The sequence below is a fragment of the Oreochromis aureus genome, linkage group 3, assembly GCF_013358895.1.
Source record: "Oreochromis aureus strain Israel breed Guangdong linkage group 3, ZZ_aureus, whole genome shotgun sequence".
Lineage (NCBI taxonomy): Eukaryota > Metazoa > Chordata > Actinopteri > Cichliformes > Cichlidae > Oreochromis > Oreochromis aureus.
In genome coordinates this window covers 17,238,737-17,264,287 of record NC_052944.1, presented here as the reverse complement: position 1 = coordinate 17,264,287, position 25,551 = coordinate 17,238,737, and the positions used below count along the sequence as shown (strand labels likewise).

General features: G+C 42.3%; 1 protein-coding gene across 1 annotated transcript in view; it reads right to left on the bottom strand.

Moving 5' to 3' along the window:
- The window catches only part of adgra3 (adhesion G protein-coupled receptor A3), a 28,620-nt gene extending 3,086 nt beyond the window's left edge, over positions 1–25,534 (bottom strand). The window contains exons 1-17 of the mRNA XM_031756325.2: positions 24,524–25,534; positions 16,486–16,557; positions 10,059–10,130; positions 4,738–4,809; positions 4,575–4,646; positions 4,303–4,463; positions 3,575–3,788; positions 3,302–3,466; positions 2,827–3,028; positions 2,577–2,726; positions 2,307–2,465; positions 2,050–2,217; positions 1,670–1,877; positions 1,325–1,533; positions 1,076–1,200; positions 860–983; positions 197–342 (exon numbers count right to left, since the gene is read on the bottom strand). Of these exons, the coding sequence (XP_031612185.1) occupies positions 197–342; positions 860–983; positions 1,076–1,200; positions 1,325–1,533; positions 1,670–1,877; positions 2,050–2,217; positions 2,307–2,465; positions 2,577–2,726; positions 2,827–3,028; positions 3,302–3,466; positions 3,575–3,788; positions 4,303–4,463; positions 4,575–4,646; positions 4,738–4,809; positions 10,059–10,130; positions 16,486–16,557; positions 24,524–24,738 (2,534 nt within the window). The 5' untranslated portion in view covers positions 24,739–25,534. The remainder of the gene's footprint in view (positions 1–196; positions 343–859; positions 984–1,075; positions 1,201–1,324; positions 1,534–1,669; positions 1,878–2,049; positions 2,218–2,306; positions 2,466–2,576; positions 2,727–2,826; positions 3,029–3,301; positions 3,467–3,574; positions 3,789–4,302; positions 4,464–4,574; positions 4,647–4,737; positions 4,810–10,058; positions 10,131–16,485; positions 16,558–24,523) is intronic.
- Positions 25,535–25,551: the final 17 nt, after the last annotated feature.

The window sequence follows — 25,551 nt, the reverse complement described above, 5'->3', positions numbered from 1 at the left end:
GTTCATTTCTTCACTTCCAGGATAATAAAAAGATACGCTAGTAAGCTAGAACTGGGTGAAACAAAAGCTCTGAAGCCATTAGTAGAATTACTACATGTTCAGGCGGTTGCACAAGGCTATCATTTGGAGGGTGTAGCTTAAAAAGGCACCACTTTTGCCAAACGTCTGCTGCGGTGAAAGAGTGTCAGAGTCAAACCTCAGCATTGGCCGCGGCGGTGGCGGCGGCTCGTCCAGCTCCTCGTAGCGTTTGGCCTTGCGTGTCACTTGTTTGTAAATGTTCCTTGCAGTCACACCCACCCAGAGAGTGGTAGCGAGAGTGGAGTAGTGCAGCAAAATGCCCACCTAGGAGAGAATGGACCATTATAGTAGCAGCGAAATCAGTGAATGTCAGTATGATAAAATGTGCCTCTCCAGCTCGATTCTTTAATCGATAAAAGTAAGAGAACAGAGTACACTGTAGATATTTTAGTTAAGTACATCTTCTGCTTAAGACATCATCATCACATTGAGTTGGACATTAACATTAGAACATATCGTTTTACATCAAAGCACATTAAATAAATCAACAAGGTTTTGCATCCAGATTGGTGCAATTTTTAAAAAAAAAGAAAAAAAGAAAAAACAAAGTAATGCGTCCCACTTCAGCGTACCTTGAGGAGAGGTGCAGGGTTGCCTCAAGCCATGAAACGAGCTACAGTATCTTTCTATGCCACCCCACCCTCTCAGAGTTTCACAAGTGCAGTGATTTTAGCCAAAGGCAACTTTTTCAACTTCTTATTCCTAGAAAACATTCAAAGTGGAAGCAAACACAGCGGGGAGGCTGGGAGAGGCTCGGAGTGTGCGGGCGCTGTATACTCACTGCTTGACAGACGCTTGAGAATCGCGTCTGATTGATGCCACCTATAAAAACCCCACAGGTGAGGGAGATGTGGAAGCAGAGGTTGATCAACATGTGCCAAAACTTCCGGCTCACTCGGACAGACCTGCAGATGCAGAAACAACAGATTGCAGAGCTATAAACGAGAAAAGGGGACTTATGGGAAAGCCGTTCAATACCACTGGTTTATTCTCTTACCTGTGATGGTAGATATAGCTTATAATAATGGTGACCAGGCACAGGAGGAGTATGACAGTGGTGGCGTAGATAACTGGGTGCAGTGGCTTGATGCTTGGCGAGGAATATTCCATAGCGCTGAGATCCTGAAACAAGAATGAGATCATAAATAGATATAGTAGAGGGCCAATGAGGTCATACTGTGCATCCTTAGGGGTACTGATCACCTCACAAACTTCCAAGTGAACATAAAGAAGCAGCCTAACCTACCATAAGCAGGCCGTAGTTGCCCAGAGAGTTGCATGATATGGTTGTGAAATTGTCGTGATGGTCTAATATGCGGCAGCCGTCGCTCTGCCATCCTCCCTGACCTCCCGCCTGGCTCAAGTTCCAGCAGGCGGACACAGCATCTGAGCCGCGGGCAAACAGGCGCAGGGTGACATTAACAGGGGTCTTCAGGACGCGTGGAGTCATGCCATCTGATGCAAAGTACACAGTTGGGTAAAGCACTTTAAGTTTTGAGTTTGTTTCTTGATAATGTGTCCTTGTTGATTAGAAGAGCTGACCTTTTGTCAGGTTAGGCTTCACCACTATGCCTGAAACATCACGACTCACCTATCTTGGCCATGATGACAGGTGTGGCTACACTTCTCCTCCGCCCTCCATCAGCGAGTTGGGAGGAGTTGCCAGTGGATGGAAAAAACTTGCCATTGTGGAAGCCAAGTAGGTGGAGCTTGTAGACCGTGTCCTCTGGCTGCCCAGGAGGTACAGCCTCAGTAAGGAGAGACTGGGGAAATTGCAAGGAAGCCTCCGCTGCAGTGCTCTATAAAGACAAAAAACACAATGAAAGAACAACTTATGTCATTTTAAACTACTCAAAAGACGCTGTTACGGCTAAAATCTGATGAATTCATTTATAAATTCAGAAGCTGTCCACAAATAAAAGTTCCGCCTAATGAAACTGCAAACTAGCTTTTTTCCTGGCAGGAGCTGACCTTGTAAAAGATGCTGGAAAACGAGCTGCTCGTGTTACATTTGAAGGTGAGCTGGCGGTCCTGGCCGAGGGGGCGCTCAGGGATGGTCCTCTGCAATAACACGCAGGACATACCATTCCAGTCACTGACCTTGATAAAGTGGACGTCCAGTGCAATGTTAGGGGAGGTCTGGAAGGACAACAGAAAGAGTTAAATGCAGCTCTGCGTTACACATAATCTGTAGTGCAACATGTCTAAATGCTGTTGGTGAGGCTAACCAGGGGGAAGGCCTGAGGTGTAGCTGGGCGGTAAGCGGCAATCTTCTGGAGGCAGGCGATGATGCGGGAGCAGGCCATGGCTTCACGCTGAGCCATCGACAACACCCTCTCGTCAGCCAGCATCAGGTTACTGGCCATGCTGACCATCACCTGACCCAGCTAGGAGACAAGGAGACACAAGATTTCCAACTACATCCAACTCAGCAGCGCATACTCCAAGTTTTTAAAAGAGAAACAATTAAATGGGAACACATAAGCACATCCACTTACGTCTTTAAACTTCTCAACAAACTTCCCAAACTTCTCGATCATCTCAGCCACAAAGATGATATCCATCTTGTCTGAGAAGTTGGCAGCATCCTTCGTGTAGACAAACAGGCGTTGAGCTATAGTCACCACATTGCTCTCATTTAGAGGCATCTAGGAAAAACAAAACTTGGCATGAATGGAGAGCTTTGGGCCACATGTATGAGGAAGCTTAAATACAAGCAAATCACAGCCTGAATGACCAGACACAAACCTGGTTGATGACATTGAGGAATCTTGTGACATCCTTCTGAAACTGGCAGCGGGAATAATCCTCTTCTGCCCACTGGCCCTCGCGATCACAGTAACGCCAAGCCCGTTGCTCTTCACTGGAGCTGCCCGAGTACGTGCTTCCGCTTGATGGCAGTCGGTTGCAGGACAGGTAGGCTCTGATCCCTGCTAAGGTGCGTGGCCACCTGGGAGGATTTAAATAAATTGCTGTTTATTTCCTCTTAAGGCTGTGTCATGTGAGCCAAAATATGTCCAATCTGGTAACTGAAGGAGTAACACCGTTTGGCCACAAGGGGGTGCTGCTTGCACAATAACACAAGTGCTCTAACACAGCAAGAAAACACTTCAATCACAAAGGAAATTATTTATTACTTCTCCTTTTGTATATTCTATCACATTGGATTTGAGTTTTAAGTGGTTTTTTAAAAAAAAGAAAAAAAAAAAGATTAAGTATCTACCTGAACTCTCCCTTGTTGTTGGAGACACGTTCAGGGACGCAGTACTTGGCTGAACTTTGCAGCACCACAATGTGGACCGTCCTGGTGGTGTTTCCCCTGCTTGTCCTGACCCGACACTCCCAGTTGCCCGTAAAACCAGGTTGGATGTTTGAGATGGTCAATGCACTGATGGAAACCATGAAGGAGAAAATATAATATATTTTATGTTAATTGGTCAAGGTGGCCATATAAATTCCTATTAACTGCAGAATACACGAACACCTATCTTCATACCTGGCAATCAGCGAGCAGTTCTGCACAATGCGCTTTTCAATGAAGATGCCTTGAGTGGCGTCAGGCTTGACCATGTGGCCCCTGTGGTACCACAGCACCTGCATGTCCTCTGCCACGAGGGAGGCCTGACACTGGAACGGCAGGCTGTCCCCCTGAAAGACGACCTGCCGCTGGGATGGGGTCAGCTGGAAGGAGGGCAGCTCAAGTGGAGCGTCTGAGGAAAACAAGCAGGCGAGTCAGGCAGTATTTCTCAGAATAAAAATTAAGTGTCGCTCATTTTTCAGTTCTGTTTACTATACAAGTTAAAACTGCATCTTTAAATTCTCAGTACTTCAGTGCCATTTGTAATTCATGTCAGGCCAGCAGCTTCTGCTAAATCTATGCCATACATTTCATAATCCCTCACTGAGATGAGTGCCAAACCGATAAGACATGAGCAAGTACAAACAAAGGCAGCGCTGGCCTGGGCAGCCCTTGTCTTATCTCCCGTGTCATTGCACAAGCCCCTGTTACCCAAACACTAACCTCACTGATACCAAAACAGAGACGTTAAAGGGACAGCGCAGCATTTTGACTGTACAGTCGTCTGAGCTGCTGCTCAGTTATTTAGACATGTTTAAAACAGGACAAATGGCAGATTGGGGTCAGTGCCAATTAAAATGATAGACATTTCTGTTTCAGGATGTTCAAACAATTATATTTTAGCATGTGCGTGTGTGTCTCCGTACCGCATGTAAAGAGCTCCGGCCTGATGGAGGTAATTGATTGACCCTGTAGAGACTGTGGGTAGGAGCACTCTGTGTTCCTCACAGAGATTTTCCTGTCTTTGATCCAGCGCAGCAGCCAGAGAAGGTTGCAGTCACACAGCAGGTAAGGTGTCTTGAAGTCCCTGGAGATGGACAAAAACAACCCCCGGGGTCAGTTTAGGTGATCGAGCACCATCAAACAGACTGACAATGGCCACGTGCATGAAGTTTCTTTTCAAGCTGAGCATACTTACAGCGCCTTCAGAGACACCAAGCTGTCAAAGGTCCCCTGAGCCAATGAAGAGAACATGTTCCCCGTAAGGTTTCTGAGAGGGGAGAAAAAAAAACAGAGGGTTTATTTGGGATGTACTCTAAAGACATGACTAGATTACATTCACAGCAGTGCAAATGACTTACAGTCGGATCAGACTGGATAGACCTTTGAAGATGTCGCTGTTAAGACAGCTGATGCTGTTGTTGGCCAGGTCTCTGCAGTGCACACAGAAGAAGAATGACATTTTATTTGTTTGACAGTTGAAAAAATAAACCAATCTAAGAGCCGTGTTGTTTCTTAACCAGGGGTACTCAGAGATTAGCTCTACTATTACATTTAATGAAGTGAGACAGAAAAGTTCATTGGCACGAAACAGCAGACAAATTGTATTACAGTAGATAAGTAATGATCAAAAATTAAACAACTAATTTAAATTCCTAAGAGTTCACTACCTAATTGTATAGATAAAGAAATCAGACTAACATAACAGATCTTCTTTTTCTTCTTTCACCTGATGCCTTTAGGAGTCGCCACAGCAGATCACCAAATCTCTGATATCCTCCACTGTCACATAACCGTCCTTGACTACTTGAATCTCCTACACTGTGCTTTTTAAACCTCAATGGTAACAATAACTGAGAAGTGGTAAGCTGAAAGTTGTCCACGTCCAGTTTAAATGAGTTTTACTAAAGTTATTTGAAAAGTATGCCAGAAAAAAAAAGAAAAAAAAAAAAGGTTGGGGACCACTGGCCCAAAAGATCATCGAGTTGTCTTCATCTGAGCTGCAAATGTATTGGAACATAAATGAACACCTCGAGAAACGCTGCTGAGTTGCTGAGATGAAAACAGTAGGTTTAAAAGAAAAAAGCCAAGTTCAACAGAGGCAGGTTGAGACAGAGATCTCCAAATTCAGCCGACAGGCTTACAACTTCCAAGGTGATTTTAGATGATGTCTGTGTGGGCCTGCGGGGGGAACCTACACATCAAAGGCACAGCAACACTGTGGTAGGTGATTAATCACCCGTGATTAATGTCAAATGCAGGAAAAGTGTGTTTCTCTCCCCTTGATGTGACCTGACATGATGTCTCTTGCAAACATCAGATGGAAGTGTCAGAGACTCCCGACATCTTTCAAAAAGGAAACTCCGAGACGGTTCGGGGGCTTAACGGGGAAAAGATGGAGGCTGCCTCTGTGAATTACACTGACTCTACCAACATTCAGACATATTCACCGAAGGAAGGTCCAGGTCAGCTGGAGCACACTGCCTTCAGCAGATATAATCATCATCAAGGGATAATCCAAGAGTCATATACATAAAGATGTTTGTACAACCCCAATACTACTACTACTACAGCTAATAATAACAATAATAAAGATACATTTTATTGCGTAAGTACTGAATATTTTTTGATGTCCACTGACCTCAATAAACTAAAATAATAAAAAGTAAAACATTTCAGTGGATTAACTACTTCTTTCATTAATACAGAAATCTAGTAACAAGTAGTGCAACTAAGCACTGTTAGCATTCGGATTAAGTTGTGTTTCTGGCATCCTGTCAGAGGGAAACTGACTTAGTTGCCACATTGTGGCGTCTAACAAGATTTGTATTTTTTCCAAATACAGCTGTGTCTGGGACCAAGGCTAATGATGGAGGTGAGACCAAAACCTCTGAATTAATGCTGCAACCCAGAAACCCAAAACAATGAGGTAAAAGGCACTAAAATATAATACTGAGAGGGGAGGAATGGCATATCCTTATAATCTACTAGATGTAGACTGTAGGTCTTTGGTTCACTAATAACATTAATTTAAGCTTTTACCATTATCCAAAAACCTACTTCAAAACAAGAAAGCTAGGCGGCAATTTTTCAGTTTCCAGGGAGACAGCAATGAAGCAAACAGTCCAAGTGACTCAAATTTTAAACACCCTTGTTATAGCTGTAACATATAAACCTCTGTGCGAAGAAACCAATTGTTGCAAAGTGCCAAGAAATGAAACAAGAGCCAGTGAGAAAAGGCAGATTGTTACCTCAGCTTGCCGCCAGCAAAACTATATGTTCGGGTGCTTGAGGAAGGTGATACTAACGCAAAATGATACCTGAAAAACAGTTGGCAGGTATATCCTAGCATCCCGGAATTTATGTAATTATTGTGCCTTAAGGTGAGGGCAGGTGGAATTTTACGGTGTGAGGTTATTAGTTTCACTTGGAAGTGAAGAAAAAGCCTCCTTTTGCGGGCCTGCCAAATTTGTGTGTCATGGGAAGGATATAGAAGTGAGGCCGGCGTACTTTCATCTCCGGTTATCGCCTGGATTCAACTGCTAAAGTTACAGCTACACCAAGAGACTCGAGACCAGATTCTGAATATTTGTTAAAATAGCTAAAAACCAAAAAAAAAAGTGTCACTTTGTTACTGAGTGAAGTCACATGCATGTCTTTTGGCCACAGGCATGCAGCAAATTAACAGCACAGAGGAGCGCTCCAGAGCAGCACATTTGAGGAGCTGAAGCAAAAATAGCCCGATGTGATAAGGTTCGAGTGGGAATCGTTCAGCTGTTGGGAGGAATGCCGAGTAAGGAGCGCTGAGCCTAAAGGAATCCATAGGGTCTGAGAATGCTGTTGTGTTGGGAGAAGTCTGCTTAAATGTTTTAGTGCGGGGAAACTGAGTGTGTGAACTGTGTGTAAAGTCAGGTAAGGGATATACTTATCTTGGCCCACAGGGTTGTAACCAGCAGCGCGGCCTACACCCAAGCTCTCAGCGTGAATAAAGAAACCCAGGCAACTGGGAGCAGCTGACTACGTCTAGATCAGATGTTAGCTCTCTTGTAAGAGAGATCTTTATTATACCCGTCTTAACATCTTTTTTTTTTAAACTTGTCACTGGTGCGGGCTGAACACAAATTCAGCGGAGACCTGCGCCAGTTTTTACACATTCAGTCTTCTCATCGACACGAGCGCCGCATCGTCTGTCAAAACAGTTGTATAACGGCTCTCTTTGATTTGGAGCGAGCGTTCCTAAGCCCGAAAAACACACACACACACACACAACCGTAATGATGTTGTAGTGATGCTGGAAGTCGTCTCAGTTTGCGCTCTAATGGAAAAACCTGCACAGAAGCTACAGTGAAGAGCTGTGGGCTTTGAAACAAGTGTTTCTGGAGCCTAATAAATACTGAGTAATGAATGCTTTGGGCCATTTTTAATGCAGGGTTTTGGAGCCCTGATGTTGATCTGCGTGTGGTGTACAACAATGTAAATATTCTGGCACGAGTGAAAAGTGGGGATACTCTCAAGGAGTTAGCAAACTTGTTTCTCTTCTCTGCGGCACAATTTTTCCTTTAAGATGAGTAAATGTGAGCTTTTTATTGTGGCCTTCAATCTGCAGCCTTCACTTTAAATGCTCCTGTCACTGCTCTGTGACATGGCACGCAAGATAAATGAGGCCTCCAAATCTTGAAGTGAGGAAGGGAAAACTCTAATTAGGCGATTGGGGAGGGGGCTAGAGTAAAGTCAAAGATAAGGGCATCACGTGCCAAGTTTCTGAGGCGTTTCATGACATTACAAACCCTGGCAAAACTTATGACATATGAATGAGCCATAAAAACTGGCAGAGTCTGCAAATTAACTCCACTCCTATTTTCCACAAAAATAAATAAATAAAAAATGTATATTAAAAAAGCCGAGTGAATGTGTCGCTTGTAATGCCAAGCCTTGATGTAGGGCTTCTGTGTTTACATTCCCAGAGTCCAGTACTACCTCATCGTCTCCTTTGCTCTTCTGTGCTCCCTCCCTTTCACAGCCGAGTGACTATTACCCTTTGAAATGAACTGAGACAGGCGGTGGGGCCAATTAAACTTTGCTACTAAGCCAAACTGTAAACTGGAGCACGTGTTTCCATGATGATCTCTGTGGTGATAAGAAAGGCCTTTAACGATATCTGTGTGTGTGGGTTAGATTTTAATATGCAGAGGACATATAGACAGGCACGTATCCATCAGAGTGTAGCATGAATATGCATCGAGGAGGAGGGGAAACGGGGCCAAGTCTGATCCGAGAAGCTGACTGCCTTCCTGTCTCCTTCTTATTGCTCTACAGCAGCAGCCAAGCTCAAGTTTGTGTTGGCAGGGACTGGGTGCTGTCGGATGATTCCAATTCACGCTGTGTTCTTGCTCTCGCTCTCATGCGCACACATCCACAAAAGGGAAACACACGGCGACACACTTACATTCGACACCCTACACAAGCACGCAGCACCCAGATGGATTTGAGATTTACGTTTTCTGCATATCGGAGTTATCCTCAGTAGATATTCATAGACATCACACACGCATACGTGCTAAAAGACTTCTGAGTGTGAAAAAATATAAGTCTGCATGGTGTGTGCGGTGGTCTCTGGCACATGGCCAGACAAAACAACCCAGTAGCAATAAGCCCGATTCAGACGAGAACTTTTTTTCCCGTTAATTTGTTGTGAAGGCAGCCTAACAGGGTCATTCCTAGTAACATTTACATAACATTTCCAACATGGCACAAGTCTGAACTGCGTGCAGTGGCATTAACAACAAGGCAGGCACGAGATGATGACGCACGTCTCCCGTGCCCGTGAATTCATCGGTTTACATCAAAACACTTTATTTTAAAGAACAAAAAGCTCAATTTGAGGACAGCAGCAGCTGACCCTGTGTGGCAGCTCACCCCTCTGAGGTGAGGTAAGTACAAAATGTCATTTGCAATTAAATCATAACTGATGTTCACTCCATGTCTGTGATCATTTCTAATTGGGCAGGCTAATTAATGAAGTGAGAACTGTTATGACAAGTGCATAAATACAGAAGTCCTGCTTCTAGAAGCAGGTCTTGCCACTCATTTCAGACTTAGGCATCAAAATTTCATGTAGAAATGATAACCTGAAACTTCCTGCTGACTCTACCCAAAAATCAGGTTTTCAAAAAGCTTTTTTCACATGAAGTTACACATCTTTGCTATTAAGTAACTCCCACACAGACTGAAATTCAAAGTTCTTTGAAATAATATGTTTTACTGTTTAAGAAACTCAGAAAGACTTGTACCAGTAGCTTCTTAACCATTATAGGTGCTAGAACAACTGCTCTTGAGAGAACAGATGCAGTGAGAAAGCACCAGATTTGGACTCTGACCAACTCCTAGTAAAACTTTGTGGATTTCAAGCGATAGGAGAAAACAGTTTAAAATAACCTGTGACCAAAAAACACACAATCTCAATTAATAGTTTAAGAGAAGACAAGCTGAACAAAATCTGTCTCCTAACAAGATTTTGTTCTCAACTGAAATATAACAAAGGCAATCCTTTGAAAGGTTTAAAAACAAGAACAGCTCGGCAGTCCCTGAGGGCCTGAATGTGGGAATATGGAGTACACACACACATGCACGCACACTTAGAGAAACCACATTAAAGAGACGGCGGAGCTACAGCAATACTCACAGTCGCTTTAGTGCTGGCAAGCCAAGAAAAGCTCCTGGTTCAATATGACTGATCATGTTACTCCGCAGGTCCCTGTGGAAAAATGAAAAGATTTGAGCAGTGCAAACAGCAACAAGACAGCACAACTGCAACGGTGTTGCTAATCAATCATCCAAGTCTGCTTCTTAAGTAAAACAGTGATAAGTTTACTGTTCTTTAGTCAAAGCGAGGAACACTGCTGATCAGAAAGAACATCTGAGAACACTCTCGGCTTGAAATAAAACATCGTTCTGTATATATCTGGTTGCTGCAAATTTTCTTGAAATTTCTTAATATAACTTTGAGGCCGACTCCAACTGCTTACCTTTGTTACCGAAAAGGATTTGCAATGGGGCTCGTGAGATACCCCCAGATTTGTGTTCAGTAGTTTGAAACAAATTTTTCCAGTTTTCTAGTTTGAGAACAGTCAGTGTAACCACTGGACTCTGTTGCCATCATCTGAAATTAACATTTCATTGTGCAACATTCAGCACCCATAATAACATGGTTCCTGCTAGGAAAACGTTTTATGCATGCATTTTTGTTTAACCCAGTGACAAGACCCCTTCTTCAAACTTAACACCCTTTGTCACCACATAGCTGTTGTCAAGGACAACCTGAGCCTCAAAGCTGCTCTCTTTCTCTTCACACACAAGCACACAAACCTCCCAAACCTGAGGTTCAAAGGCTCGCGGTCAGAGAATTCCTGCGGTGCTCACCTGTGCTGGCACTGCCAAGTCACTCATTACCGTCGAGGTTCAGGAGGCTTTCTAGTCGCCACCTGAACCCACACAAAAGGCCTCTGGGTAACTCTGCCTGTTTGATGTCAATGAACTGTCATCTGAAGGCGGGTATGTGGCCACAGATAAGTCAGAGACAAAAAAAAACAAAAAAAAAAAACACCACACACACACAAAAAAACTACTGCTTGTTAAAAACTTTTGATGTGCTGGCTTCTCTGTGAAGTTGTGTTGAGAGAAAAATGAGAGGGCAGGACAAAGAAATCAAAAATATCCTTGCAGAGCCGTCGCAGCCAGGAAGAGCCAGATTGGAGAGTGTACTGGGTGCATAAACAGGCGTGTTGAGTCTGGTAATTTGCTTGTTGCTGAAGCTAATTTATTTTTTGTGTAAACTTTGCTTAGAGTTTCAGTGTTTACAGTTGGAGGACACAAACACAATCTGGCAACCTCAACTGGGTCCAAGAGAAGCCAGAAAAGAACGCTTTTCCTCCATCTGGCTCAATGATCAAAACGCATAGCTGCCAAAAAGACTAATGTCAAGCTCAGTGTTGAGTGCTTTTAACCAATCCTTAAGGAGAATTACAGCATGATGTCTGCTGGAGGTCTGAGCTCTAGATCTGGTGGTGTAACCACTACTACTAATAGCAAAAAAAGAACACCATAGCTCTCTGATATTGCAGTATGTGGAGTTAAAGAAAGAACTAGCTCATGATTAACCAAATAGAAATGCACTTCTCATTCCAAAGACCTCCAACCACACATGACCTGGTACCTTTTAAATCTATTTGCAGGGCGAAAAACGTCGGGTTTCTCCTTTTGTCATGCTCAGAAAGAGCTGGCTGAATACTTCTAAGTGTTCTCCAGCACTGGTCTTGAACTGGCAACAAACTGAAGGGTGGATCTGCAGCTGCTGCCAATATTTCAGGGCACGTGTATGCTGTCTTCCAAAGGTGTTACTCATATGCACGTTAAAACAAATTAAAAATGTGTCATGTAAATATAAGATTAATGAAAGCCTCTTTTCCAAGTTTGTTTTTGGCATGGTGGGTTATATATTGAATATGGAAGGTTTCTGGCATTAGACTCGCATTTCCACTGAAGAGAGAGAAGCTCGCGCTATTAAACCAACCACCAGAATCATTTTTAGAACATGATCGCTTTCGGGGTTCAATACCTGCCAATACTGAGCTGCATACTGCCATGTTGCTCACATTATTTATTACCACACTCATTTCAGTGGGCTTCTGCACTGATGTGATACTATAAATACAAACTAGAATGATTCCCACTTTTCATTACGGAATACGGTTTAACAGTTTAACAGCAGCACTGGACTGACACTTTGGAGTGGCAGAGACACAAATATGTATGTCATATTTCCTGTTGCCAAAACGTTACAGAGGCTTATTTGAAAGTGAGACTATAAAGCTTTTTGTGTTAACGGGGCTGTGAAATTGCCGAGGGAGCTGGGCGTTCCCTTAGAGAGACTGTGAGGAGTTTGATCATTCAGGAAGAAGATGTACACATGCTCAAGATGACCTGCTGAACTTCAAACCGAGCCCTGGAAAAGGGGAAGAAAGGTGATTTAGGGGACTTTGAATGTGGCGTGGCATTTTAGAAACTACTAATCTACTGGGATTTTTCCACACAGCCATCTGTAAGGTTTAGAATGGTCTGAAAAACAGGAAATATAAAGAAATTGGCAGTTCTATTGATGGCAGAGGTTAGAGGAGAATGGCCAGACTGCTTTGAGCTGACAGGAGAGGTCTGCATAAGGGGATCTTTGAACACACAACATATCTTAAACTGGTTTCTTGATCATGACAGTGAGTTCACTGTATTTAAATGCAGTCACCAGATCTCAGTTTACCTTTGGGATGTGCTGGAATAGGAAATTTGCATTATTTTAACAAATCTGCAGCAACTCTGTGATCATCTATCATGTCGATTTGGATCAAAGTCTCTGAGGAATGTTTCCAGAAACTTGATGAATCTATGCCACAGAGAATTAAGGAAGGTCAGGAGGCAAATGCAAGGGGAATTATGGGTAATTTAAAATTCTACGAAGGCACCATTAATGCCAAATTATATATATGCCTTTTGGGTTTTGAATCAAAACATGCTGCCATCCAATAATGTTAAACAGTCTATATTTATATGTCTATCTACTCCTGTTGCCATCCAAAGATGCCTTGACTATTCCAGCAAGACAGTGCCAAAACACACTGTGTATATTAGTGTGTTTGCATGCAACTGAAACATATCAGCCATCAAAAATATGTACCATATTATTAAGAAAGTACAAGAAGGCAGAGTCTGAACTCAACTACAAATGGGAATTTGGCTTTTAAAACTACACAACCTGTATCTTCAGATCTTTATACTACTATTAAATGCCCAATTTATAAAAATATTTGCAACATTTTAGGATTTAGAAGCATGCTGAACTCAGCAATGAGTCATTTAAAATCTTATAACTTCACCGTTCATTTGTGTAAAAAATGTTTTTATATTTTAAAATATTACATAGTCTAACATGAATCCTACAGGTTAAGCAAATTAGAGCCTTATGAGCAGAATCCTCTTTTCTGAAGTCTATTAAGTAAAGGCTGTGTTCCAATACCCATTTATATCTACCTTTATATGAATGTGATGCTTGCTTGCAGAGTACCATTCATGAATTCACAAACAGTTTTTCAGGAAACGCCACATACTAGCTCCATTTTCCCACAATAAGCATTCCCCCGCAGCACTGGATTTAGAAAGGAATTAGCATGTGACGGTCGCCTAAGTTGGCTCCTATTTCTATGAGGGGAGATAATGGGGATTCTGTGTGGCTTATTTCCATGCAGAGACACCTTTGGCCCCAACAAAACACAGCGGTCTCCACAGTTACTTTGCAATTTCACGCAGAGTGCCTGAGAGGCATAATGGATTCTCTACCCCTCTCTGGCACTCACAGCCAGCTGCTGTCTCAGTCGTCACCACTGCATTAAGGCCGTCCAAATGAGGGAGAGTCCCTTTGTGAAGTGAAAAAAGAAGGGAAAAGAAAAGCCGTGAAGGCGGGAGGAAGGAGGGGTGGATGGCAAGATGGAGAGCCTCGGTGCATTCAGACAGATTCGTGCTGCATTTTTTTCCTGCTTTGAGAGTTTGAGGAAAAATGAGTGCAACTTAAGGTAAGAGGTAAAGTATAGGACTATTTCAGAGCGGTGTAGCGTGCTAACACCTTTGGCCTTGGCTTGCCCTTTTATAATGACAAAAGCAAGTAAGCCTTTTAGTGATCTCACCTTGCTGGCTGAGAGAGGACTGGAGGGGGGGTGGGGTCTGTGAGGAGCAATGAAAGCTCAGTTTTCAGGTAAACCCGCCTGTAGTTTCACAGAGCGACAGTCAGGCAGTACAGAGTTTACAACCAAGGCAACTGCAAGCTCACAGACAAAATACACACGAGCCTTTGAGGCTTTCTTGGTAGAGAAAGATCAAAGATTTTTTTAAAGCATTAAACATGCAGCCTCCTGTTTATCCTCAAGGCCTGAGCACTAAAACTAACAAGTGACCCAGTTCAATAGTCCATAGAGACTTCTCCTGTGAATCTATAAAGAATCCAGATATATGAAAGTCCTATTAATATACTAGTCAACTCAAGAAAAGTCATGCAGGACTGTTTTAAACAACAAATTAAAACTTCTTTTCCAAAAATCTGGCATCCTCTCCAAAAGAAAACAACAGAGTGCAGTGAATTTCCAGTTAGTCAAATCTCATATATAATTATAAATAATTACCTGAAACTAAATTCTGAAACTGAAAAAAAATGTTTAGATGCCAGCAATACATTCTTAAAATGCTTGTACACAGGCAGCAGTCAGTACATACAGTCATATTCAGAATTCTGTACACTAGTGTCAAGGCTGAAAATCTATTCTGAATTTGGCAATTTAATATGCTTTGTACATGGGCAATTTTTGGGGGGACAAATAAAGCATAAACAGATTTTCGTAACTTTTATTTTGTGTAAGTATTTACTTGCTTTCACTTGACTCTGCTCTGATCAGCTGCTTGATGCGTTTGTGGCGTTCCAAATACATGTTTCAACAGGAGAGGATGGATGGATGAAGGGCGTTTCTCTCATCTCCAGTTTACTTTTTAAATTTTCATTCATCGGCTGTCACGACTGCCAATGCCTATGCAGACAGATCGGCAGATAACCAACATTGGCTGGTAACATCAGCCCTCTGAAAAATCTGTTGGGCTCCAATTAATGCTTGCAACATGGCCAACTTGCATCTCTGCAAAGGCAGCATTACTGCTGAATGATGTACACAGATTTAAGACAACTTTTTTATAAGTTGTGCTTGTTTTAGTGTGATTATACCAGGCAGAATTCAACCCAGACATGTCACACATTATAAATATTTAACACATTATGATACAAAAATGCAAAAAGTAGGCTCTGAACTGTTGAGCAGTAACCAAAGAATAGGGAAACATTACGTTTTTAAAACTACTTCAAAATTCAGAAATTCATTTACTCAGTTCCTCATTGTGTGTTTTTTTTTTTTTTTTTTAACTCTATATGGCTTCCCACCTTTTTTGGAAAAAAGGTTTGTCTGAAAACATTATCAAAGACGGGGACAAAAAATACATATTTAATTTAATTTGAAGCCTAGAAAAACCTGTGTTTTCAAATATATCTATTTACTGAAGGCGTATTTGAATCCAGATCATCTCTGAGCTGACACAGTAAAGCTAAATATAGCCAATCCTTCCTATCTAGCTTCCATACTTCTGGTCATTTTAACCAGACATAGAAGAATGGTAAGGAAAACATGCTTGTGAATTCCATATCAATGCAGTCATGTGTTATTGTAGCCTTGGGTAGAAGCAGGGCCATTAATGGGCTGGTCATTTTATCTGCATGAAGCCATTCTGAGGTGACAAATCACCCATGGCCCATATGTGCGAGCCCACAGCCATTTTCCTGAACTCTAAAAACAAGGATACACAGATGCTGCCGTGCCGATCTCTAACATCAGAGTCGCATGGGATAAATGACATTTCTTCACTGTTTAAGGAATCCCTGAAAACAGACTGACATACCTGGAAATGCCTTAACACATCTATAAAACTTTCCCCTTTACAGATTTCAACGACCATCAATACTTCATAGCCGCGGTGTTTCTTTAACCATCCCAGAATACTCCAGCAGCTGTATGTCAAGAGTATATTGCCAGGCAGATAACAACCAACCCTAGAGGCTATGCCTATAATTAGGCCTTTCTAGTACCATCTTTAGTCTTTCACTTTAGACAGATTTCCTGTGTTGAAGTTAAGCTTGGTGTGCAAAACTTCATATTTTAGGCGACCTGGATGTTTTGCCGACACGATGCCAGTGTGTGTTTAACAAACCTCCTGCTGCACAAGCCAAAACTTCACTTGGGAAGTGATGAATGGCTCCTGCTAATGCACTGTCGGATATAACATGAAATACTATGAGGGGTTTTTTTTTAGCTTGAGACTAACATATGTGAAGTGCATTAGTGACGATTTATGTTTCTGTACAACCTAAGTATAAGAAAAAAAAAAGCTTTCTTTCAATGTGCTATAAACAGAGCATTAATATTGACACATTAATGCTCTCTTAAATCATGGGCTGGGGAAGTAACAATACTCACAATTTTTCCAAAGCAAATAATCCAAAGAAGGATCCATTTCTGAGTTCTTGAATCTTGTTGTTGCTTAAAATTCTGCAGAGAGAAAAAAATATGTGTGAACACAAAGCAACAGATATTGACTTACACAAAAGACTGCATAATGATTTCCAGGCTGTTGAAATAAAAACATTTTACTGTGCAATGTCAGTAAAGCAGCCGTGCTGCCAAAACATCAGCGAGGAATGTGTGCTAATGAAATGCAAAGGTGGAATCAAAAGGATCGAGTGTCTTTTTCAAAAGCGAATGGATTCATGACAGAGTGCTACTTGTTGACAGATAACAATATTAACTTCTTTTTGCTCTAGACACGCTTAGCATCCAGTCACACCAAGTTGCTTTCTGCCAGGAAGAGAGCTGAAGAAAAACAACCCCAACTTTAGCTGAGTGTTTCTTTCATGTGAAATTGGCAGTGTCTGGTAGCCAAAGTGGGATTAGGAGTAAGCTGTCTTGACTTTATAGGTAAAGGTATCGCAATCTGATCTGCAGCCATGATGACTCATTGGTGGCATACTCGCCTCAAAGCTGTCACACAATTAGACAGTGCGGGGAGACGTCCGTATGAGAAGAAATCCCTGTTTATAGAAGGAACACCCAAATATTCATCTCATATTTACAGCTAACACTGTATTAAAAGCAATGTGGTTAGAGTTAACAATGGTCCAATTTAAATGTAACTTTGCCAATTAGTCTTGTTTACCAAAACAAAATTGGGGGAAAAAAAAGGAAGAGAGAGCCTGAGAAAGTCTAAAACCTAAATCTAACCTAAGTGTGAATTCTTGATAGCTTCCTCTTGGGGTAATAAACAGCATTTTATTATCTAGTTTATTTTCCCAGCAGAGCTAACTCACTGCAAGGAAAGCTCCAAGCTAATTGCCCGCTTTCTGCTCCTCTGTGTCCCTCCCAGTTATGGTCCTTCTTTAAAAGTACTCCCAAAGAGTGCGAGAGCAGGGACGTGTGGTTAGCATGGAGGGGAAGCGGTGGGTGACATACATGCTTAGTGGCACCCACAACCCGGGGCCAAATTGGAGTCATTACGGGGCGTTGAGGGGCTGTTTTATTACAGGGTTGGACAGAGGAGACTCTCTGGAGATTTGCTGTTTGGCTCCCTGCCGTTCGGAGAAAGTACGCACATAAAGAGTTCCTGTTTTCCAGGATTCTGAACGCTGAAATGGCAAATGTTAAGACTCGATGATGTACAAGACTGCAAACTCTGTTCACTGCCTGTGTGCACATGGTCCGATGATACAGCCGCAGATGTTGGCTCTCTCGTCACAAAAGTCTAATTCATACGTGAAATGCATGGAATACCAAATGGATGAAATCCAGCTTTAGCAATGTGGGTCTTAATCAGCAGAATACAGGGGATGGACAAAAACACCTTTCAGTACACTAGCACTCCAATAAATGTAAGTCTGGGGAAATGAATTATGTTTGGCTACTTCTTTGTAGCATTTCTCATGTTGGCTGGACCATCACACTACAAAAAGAGCATACGCAAGATTTTATTCTTTTAATACAATTTTTTAAAGGAATAATAATAAAAATGAAAAGAGTTGAAGATTCATTCAAACCTTGGAGCAGGATTATTTTTGACTCACACAATTTTAGAGTAAAATGAAAGAAGCACAATATAAAAGTTCAAGTGCCTCAAGAGACCTTGGCAGCCAAATTTATTTTCCCCCAAGTCAGTCTTCAGAAGAGCCTTATGAGCAAAATTAAGCATGGTTGCACTTGGTTGTAAACTTCATCAAAGAAATAAACAAATAAACAAACAAATCTGCAATGCAAAACTCAAAGTCATTACCTTCCAAGTATACACTAACCCACCTCAACCTCAACCAGTCGCTAGGGTGGATCAGCGATGCTTTTAGTTAGAGCTTTTCAGGTTTGTAGAAAAGCCTTTCAAAAAACACTATATTTAAAGTCAGAGGATAAATTCTCCCATTGGTATTTACTAACAGCAAGAAGGTCCTGGCTTCAAATCTACCGGTCGGCTGCCCTTTCTTTGGGGAGTGTGCATGTAATGCACATACATATGTTTCACTGTACTCCAGCTTCCTCCCAAAGTCCAAAGATATGCATGGGTTAGGTAATTGGCTAATCTACATTGGCTGAAAGAATGGTTGTTTGTCTTTCTGTGTTAGCCCTATGACAAATTGGCAACCTGTCCAGGGCTGGGATAGGCTCCAGCCCACCAGTGACCCTGAACTGGATAAATGAAAGGAAATGGGTGGATGGAGAATTACCTGATCAGAATCTTGACAAAAGGGTTGGGGGTAAAACCTAAACCTCCTGAGTTGGGCATTTGATAAAAGTAGGATTTTAGGCATGAAATTCTAAATACGTAATAAATAAATAAATTTAAAGGGTAAACATGCAATCGTGTGTGCATGACTACTCAAACAATGCCCAAACCCGAAACCCAATACTGCCCCCAAGTCCATGTGTGAAAACAACTTCAGTGCAGGCAAAAGAAAACCTTCACCATCACCAACATCCTCAGAGGTTATGTAAAGCATCAAGAATTAGGTTTGGCTACATAACTGCACATTTAAAGCCCTGTAAGTCTCAAGTCATCCAAATAAACCTATAAAAGAGAGTTCTCCTGAGAGTCATGCATACTTTTCTTGGCCTCTATTCATTCCTCCCTTCTTTGCCTCTTTTGCTAGCCTTGTCCCTCCCTCTTCCTCATGACAGGAGTGTGACCTCGCCACATTAGAAACCGCTTGGGCTGCAAAGTCCTCTCTGCACTCTTGCATTCGTGGGAAAGCCTTACCACTGCAGACTAGGTAAATAGTATGTATAGAGCAGAGCCTCAAGTCTCCATAGAGATCATGGCCATTTAAATACTAGTGTCTTCACTGGCCCCAGGACGTGTAGTTAGATCGTCTGCTTCCCTGCTGTCTGTCTCATGAAATCAGCCTGAGGTCACCAGACAAAGGACCAGTCTGTGGAATTTCTTCAGTCTATGCTTCTAACAACACATGAGAGGAGTCTTGCTTATCTTGATGCATAGATAAGACCTGCTTGAGCTCAAGCCAGGAACAAGCTGCTAGGGGAGTCTACGAAATCTCACATCCTGTCTACTGATACAGATGGTATAAATCTCAGTGACATTTATGGAAAAACCTTCTCTAAAAACAGAATTTCCACTCTTAGTCACAAGTAGTATAAAATGCACTTGTCTAGATTAAATCTCATTCTCCATGTGAGTAAAAACTACACTAGTGAAAGGCAATTTTTACATTATGCAGCGAGGGAGTGAAACACACAAAATGGCCAGCCACTGCTAAGCACGCAACCAGCCACATAGTGTTTGAAGGGCAAAGCCTTGGAGTTCTCCCTACAAGTTCTTTATGCTCAAGCGGTTTTTGGACAAAGAACTTCACAGCGTGGAGATCTGTAGCCCTTCGGCAGGTTTTCAAATAAGATTCAGGCTGCAGATGGGTTCATAAAAACCCTTCTAGAGTGACTTCCTCTGAATATAGTGCATGGAAAAGTAGGTCTGAGTTCAGGTGGGAAAATGACCTGATCCAGTGGCTGAGGTGCTCTCATGTGCCAAGGTAATTTTTGAAGTTATCCAGCTCTTTATTATTCTACAAAAAAATCCAAGTATGAAGACTTTTTTCTGGAATATTGTGTGAGGAAACTGGGCAACAAAAGAGTGAAAAAAAAGTAGAAAACATAAAGGTGAAGTGATTCACCTGAACTGGCAAGCTCAAAAAGGCACATGTCATACACCCTCTTTTTGCAAATTCATCCTTGTAAGTCGTCGGTATTAAAATATCTTCTTTCAGCTTTCAACAGGACAACCATTAGAGCGCGGTATTCACCTTATAGCTCTGCAGCTGAATGGAAAAATGATCCGCCGTTCAAACACCAGGGTAAAGAAAAAAAAAGGGGGGGCGAGCGGGAAAATGAACACAGACGTGTAGGCACCGCACCGCACGTAGCTCGTGTTTACACACCGAACTGAATTGCTTGTCTGGGATTAAGCGATACTTGAGGCAACCTGACAAAGTCAAAGCTCAACTGGTCTGCGAAATGAAAGCCTGCAGACTGACTTTCTGCGCAGCTGTCAGTGAATGCCTCGCCTTTGGGATTTTACCCTCTTCTGCAAACACTTCAGAACTACTATTTTAAAAAAACAAAACAGGAGCATTCCTTGAGACCAACGGTTTGCTCGGAAAGCACCAAAAACAAATCCTCTTAGGACATGCATGACAGCAAGCACCTGCACTCTCCTCGCACAAGCACTTTAAAATCTCTCAGCATGACATGGAAAAATTGACGAGACGACCGACGTAAGCACAGAGATTGCGCTTTGGACCAGAATTTACAATCACGCTGAAAAAAGTTTAAAGATCTAAAATGCAAAGGGGAAACAACTCCATGGAGCTCAACTTAAAGGAAATGAAATCACCAGATGAGCCTACAGCATCCCAGTCTGCACTGCTGTGAAACAAGACGGTTTATTGCACTCAAATGTGTCATCAAATCAGAGTGTGATTTTTTTCTGCTGTGAGGGAGGAAATCCCTGCTTTTTTTTCCCGGACATTAATCCCGCGCTGCTCTGCAGCGGCCAAAACCAGGTGCACGCATTTTTACTGTCTGGATCGTTTTTTTTTGGTTTTTTTTAAATATATATGCACTAAACAAGCATTGTAAAGAAATGTGAGCTTGGTGAATACTTCACGTCTAGTTACTTCCTGTCTGTGTGGATACACAGGATGAAACTTATACAGGTACTCAGAAATAAATGCTCACACCCATGCATACTACTCAGACAACCCTTAAAATAAAAGTTAAATTCAACCACTCGTATATTAGCCGAGGGCCCACGCTGACACGGGAGGACAGGCCAGCTGTAAACACATTTGTGTCATTTCCTCTTGGATTACTTAGGCATGTGGTATCACTGGGAGAGCACAAATGTGGGGAATGTATTACTCTTTTTTTTTTCTCTACCGAGAGGCATTGAGAGCAGAACTAAACCAAGTAACTACACAAACTCAGTTTGAGGACGAGGCCAATAACACCAAGCATTCAAGTAGGGTAAGACGATAGCTAATTTAGCTGTACAACTGCTCATGTGTAAACAGCGACGATTAAAGTTAGACTTCTGGTTGTTCTACTCTTACGCATGATAACTTTTCTGGAATGAAGTCAAGCCAATTATCATTGTAGTTCAGCAAGTTCAAAGTCTAAAGAGTGTTTGACAAAATTCCAAAAGAAATGTGCTTACAGGTCAAAGCTTTCTTTCTTTCTTTTTTTTTCTCAAGTGAAAAGCTTGGATTACATTTTTAATTTGTTAGAAGACCCCCCAAAGAGGTAAATCAGAAGTACAAAGGGGTGGAATTAGTATGACAGATGGGTTTCTAATCATATCTAGCTTAACATGCTGTTTCTGACAAGAAAGACACCATGCCATCAATCACTTCCACGACAATATAACTGACGCCCAAAGGGCCAGAGTAGGTGAGAGATATTACTGTGTATTAACCTCAAAGGGGCACTGAAAATGATGAAATTTTAAATATTCCAAAAAAATTAATCCAAAGCGAGAGATTTGGCAGGAAAGCCTGCTAAAGGGCCATTTAGATACAGATCTATTAGCCTTGCACACCTCGAGGAATCTCATCTGTGAATTTCCGGACATTATGCCCAGTATTATCACTGCATGAACAGACAAAGTAAGAGCAGCTGAAAATGTTGGGATTAGCTTTGGCTTAACAAGGAGAAACGGGGGATGATCAGTTTCAACATTGGGAAAGGGTTCTCACACCAGACGGGACTCCAGCGAGGCCAGCTGCGTCTCCTGAGAGGTCGCTGATTTTACAGGTCATAAATTGACACCCAAAAAACTGTGCAGTCAGCATAAACTGTCATTTCATTGCCACTCATGTCTGCAGGGAACTATGAAGACAGTTCCACAAGTACAGGGTAGTTCTACTGTTTTCCAACAATAGACGACAACTGCTTCCCAGAAAAACAAACGTGGACGACCGAATAAATTCTTTCGCGTTGCATGGCTTTTTTTGGTCGGAGCTCTCAAATTACATTGCTCTTGTTCTCTGGAGCTCAGCGCTAAATCATGAGCAACCGGGCTCAACCTCCAATCCATCACTGTCAGAGTGTGATGAGAGACTACAAGCTCACTGTACACATAAAGACAAAGCAAACAGAAAGGAGGGCCCACTACATTACTTCAGAACACACCATACCTAGCACTAATTCCATAAATCCTTCCTGAAAATAAAAATAAAAGGAGTGGAATTTTTCTTTTTCTTTTTAATTCAAGAGCCATACAAGTGTTTTATTCCAGTTTACTAGGGATATTGTCTACTTGTCCATTCTGCTTACCATCCTTTGAAATAAGTAAGAGCTTGTTTTTTTAAGCTAAACTGCAATGAGACATCCCATAGTCTGTGCAGGTAATGGTTAATCTGCCCTAATACTAATAATTCGCACACAGTAAACTCACCCATATGATCTATTCCTGTGTTAGCGAGAAGCTTGAATATGAGGTTTGATTCTACCCACCAGTAACATCACAGCAGGCATGTGCTGGAGTAATTTTGGAAGGACTCACCATGCACTCCTCGTGGCTTCTTGGTGCCGTACAGTAAAGAAAACAACTGACACACAATATAAATGCTTTGTTTAATGGGACATTTAATCATAAGGAGAAGCGTGCAGTCTGTGTTTTTGGACCAGTGCTTTTGGTAATAACACTTGGTTGAATGACTGCCAGTTGTGGAGCTCCACCCAGGATACACTATACAGGCCTAATTTGGATGTTTTTTGGGCTCCAGTTACTTGATAAAATTACTCTGGACATAAACCCCAACTCCAAACTTAACAACATCTGTGCAGAAACTGTGCTCATGGGCTAATTTTCAAGTCTCATCCCACACAAGAAAGTTTCAAATATCTGCAAATGCAGTCGAGTCGTGTCCTGAAAAAAATACAAATTAACATTTTTTTTTAAACATGCACCTTTGGAAGTTGCCTCAAATCTAACAAGTGACTTATGGTAAAGCTCTTAAAAACATGCACTGCAATCGTCTTACAACTCTTTATTACCAGCCGATCCTCTGCCTTTCTTTCCCTCCTGGGAGTCCATTATTTGCTTTCCACTCCTGCACCCTGCCCTGGTATTCTCATATTTCCCCCATTGCACACCACCACCGCAAAGTACAAGAGCTCTGGGGTGCACACAGCTTCGACTTACTGTCAAGATTATTCAAATTCCTTTTTATTTATTTTTCCCTGTCAAATGCTCAGCGATGGACCAAAACCAGAGTGTCAATTGGTTAAATCTGCTCTGACTTGACACAACACAAAGGCCTCAATCAATCAGCAGCTTGTGTCTCGGTGTGCGTTTCATCCCTGCTGACTGCCACACAAAGACCAGCAACTTTAATCAATGACACTGATGGAGAGGCAGTGGTTCCACAGCCTCAAAGCCTGCTTCTGATGTAAGGCCATATTACTGTAGTGGCTACCTACCAACCTGGCAACAACCTAAAACTAAACTTTAAAAGTGTAATTCTTGGAAAAAAAAAAAGGGCACCTGGCTAGTGTTAGCCAGGTGTGCTGTCAGGATCTAACCACGCCAGAGTAAAACCAGGTGGAAAAAGAATCACATCCATAACCTATGAGCTCTTACATTTATGCTGGCATGTGTGTAATTTAGCAGCCTCTGCATAAATCACTGCATAACAGGAAGGGGTTACTGTTACACAAGGTTAGTATTTACACTGCTATTTACAGTATATAGCTGTGAAATGATAGTTTGTGGTCAGCTTATCAAGCTATATTTATCTTTTCATGTTTGTGCAGTATGAATAAGGGGGATAAGGTGGTTATTAAGACGTCGCAAACAGTTCCAGTAACATTAACTTTCAGGAAAGAAACAGTCCTTATTGAGAATAAAGTGAATCTAGTGGCTGATGGGATGTGTTTTCACAGCATGCATCTGTATGTATGTACTCACAGTGTCACTGTTCTGTTCGGGAAAGAGAGAGAGTCCGGGGGCAACACCTGATGGAGCTCCATGTTGCTGCAGACCACTTTCTTGTAGGACGGCACGATTTTCCCACCGCTTTTCGAGTTTTCATCAAACGATTTGCACGCGGATGATGCCGCCGAGCCACAGCAGCCGCTCAGCAGCAGCAAAATCCCAAACAACTGCAAACGATCCACCCTCATTTTTAATTCACACGCGACCAGAAAAGCACTGCAGCACCGGCGAAGGAAACAATGTTTTGATAACAGAAACGGCGGGCGGGTAGATGTTGCTAGAACCGGGCAAAGAAGAATGAGACCTTTGCAAGTATGTTGTTTGGCTCAAGCCAGCCTTCCTCCTCCATTTCTCGCAAGGCTTTCCCTTTGCTCGGCGGTGTTCAGTCCGACGGAGGTGTCCTTCTTTGTTTGGAAAACGACTCATTTAGAATTCCCTTTCCATGCTGGCATCGGCTTCCATTTCCTCCCAGCTCTGCAAATCTACCACATTTCAAATGCCGAGTATCCTCCCTGGTAGCTAAATAACTAGCCCAGTTGTTGAGAGGTTCCCTTTGTTGCCCATAGCGTGGGTCCAAGTCAGTGTGTTGTCTTATCCAAAGGAGGCGGCTGCAGTCATCCCAGGTTATCCGCTCCCAACTTCAGGAAACGCGGTCGGGCTTTTTAAACGCTCACTTTAAATTTCCCATTACTTCGAAACACGTACGGGACGACAAACAAGCGTGCAAACTCTCGCCCCCGGTCATGAACAGGAAATTACTTTGAGGAAAAAAAACAGAGCGCAAAAACAACAACGGTTTTAGCTTAAATTGTGCTACCAATGAGGGAAAAATACACTAAAAACTGTATAATAACGTATCCAGAGTAGTCGGTGTGTCCGTTTTGTTAACCGGTGTCTTTAGAAAATATTTAAAACTAGTCTTCTTTCCATTGAGAAGTCCTACTAGTCCCATGGTCCTGCCCCGGGAGCCACTGAAGTCAGGGGCGGTCAAGGCCGAGCGG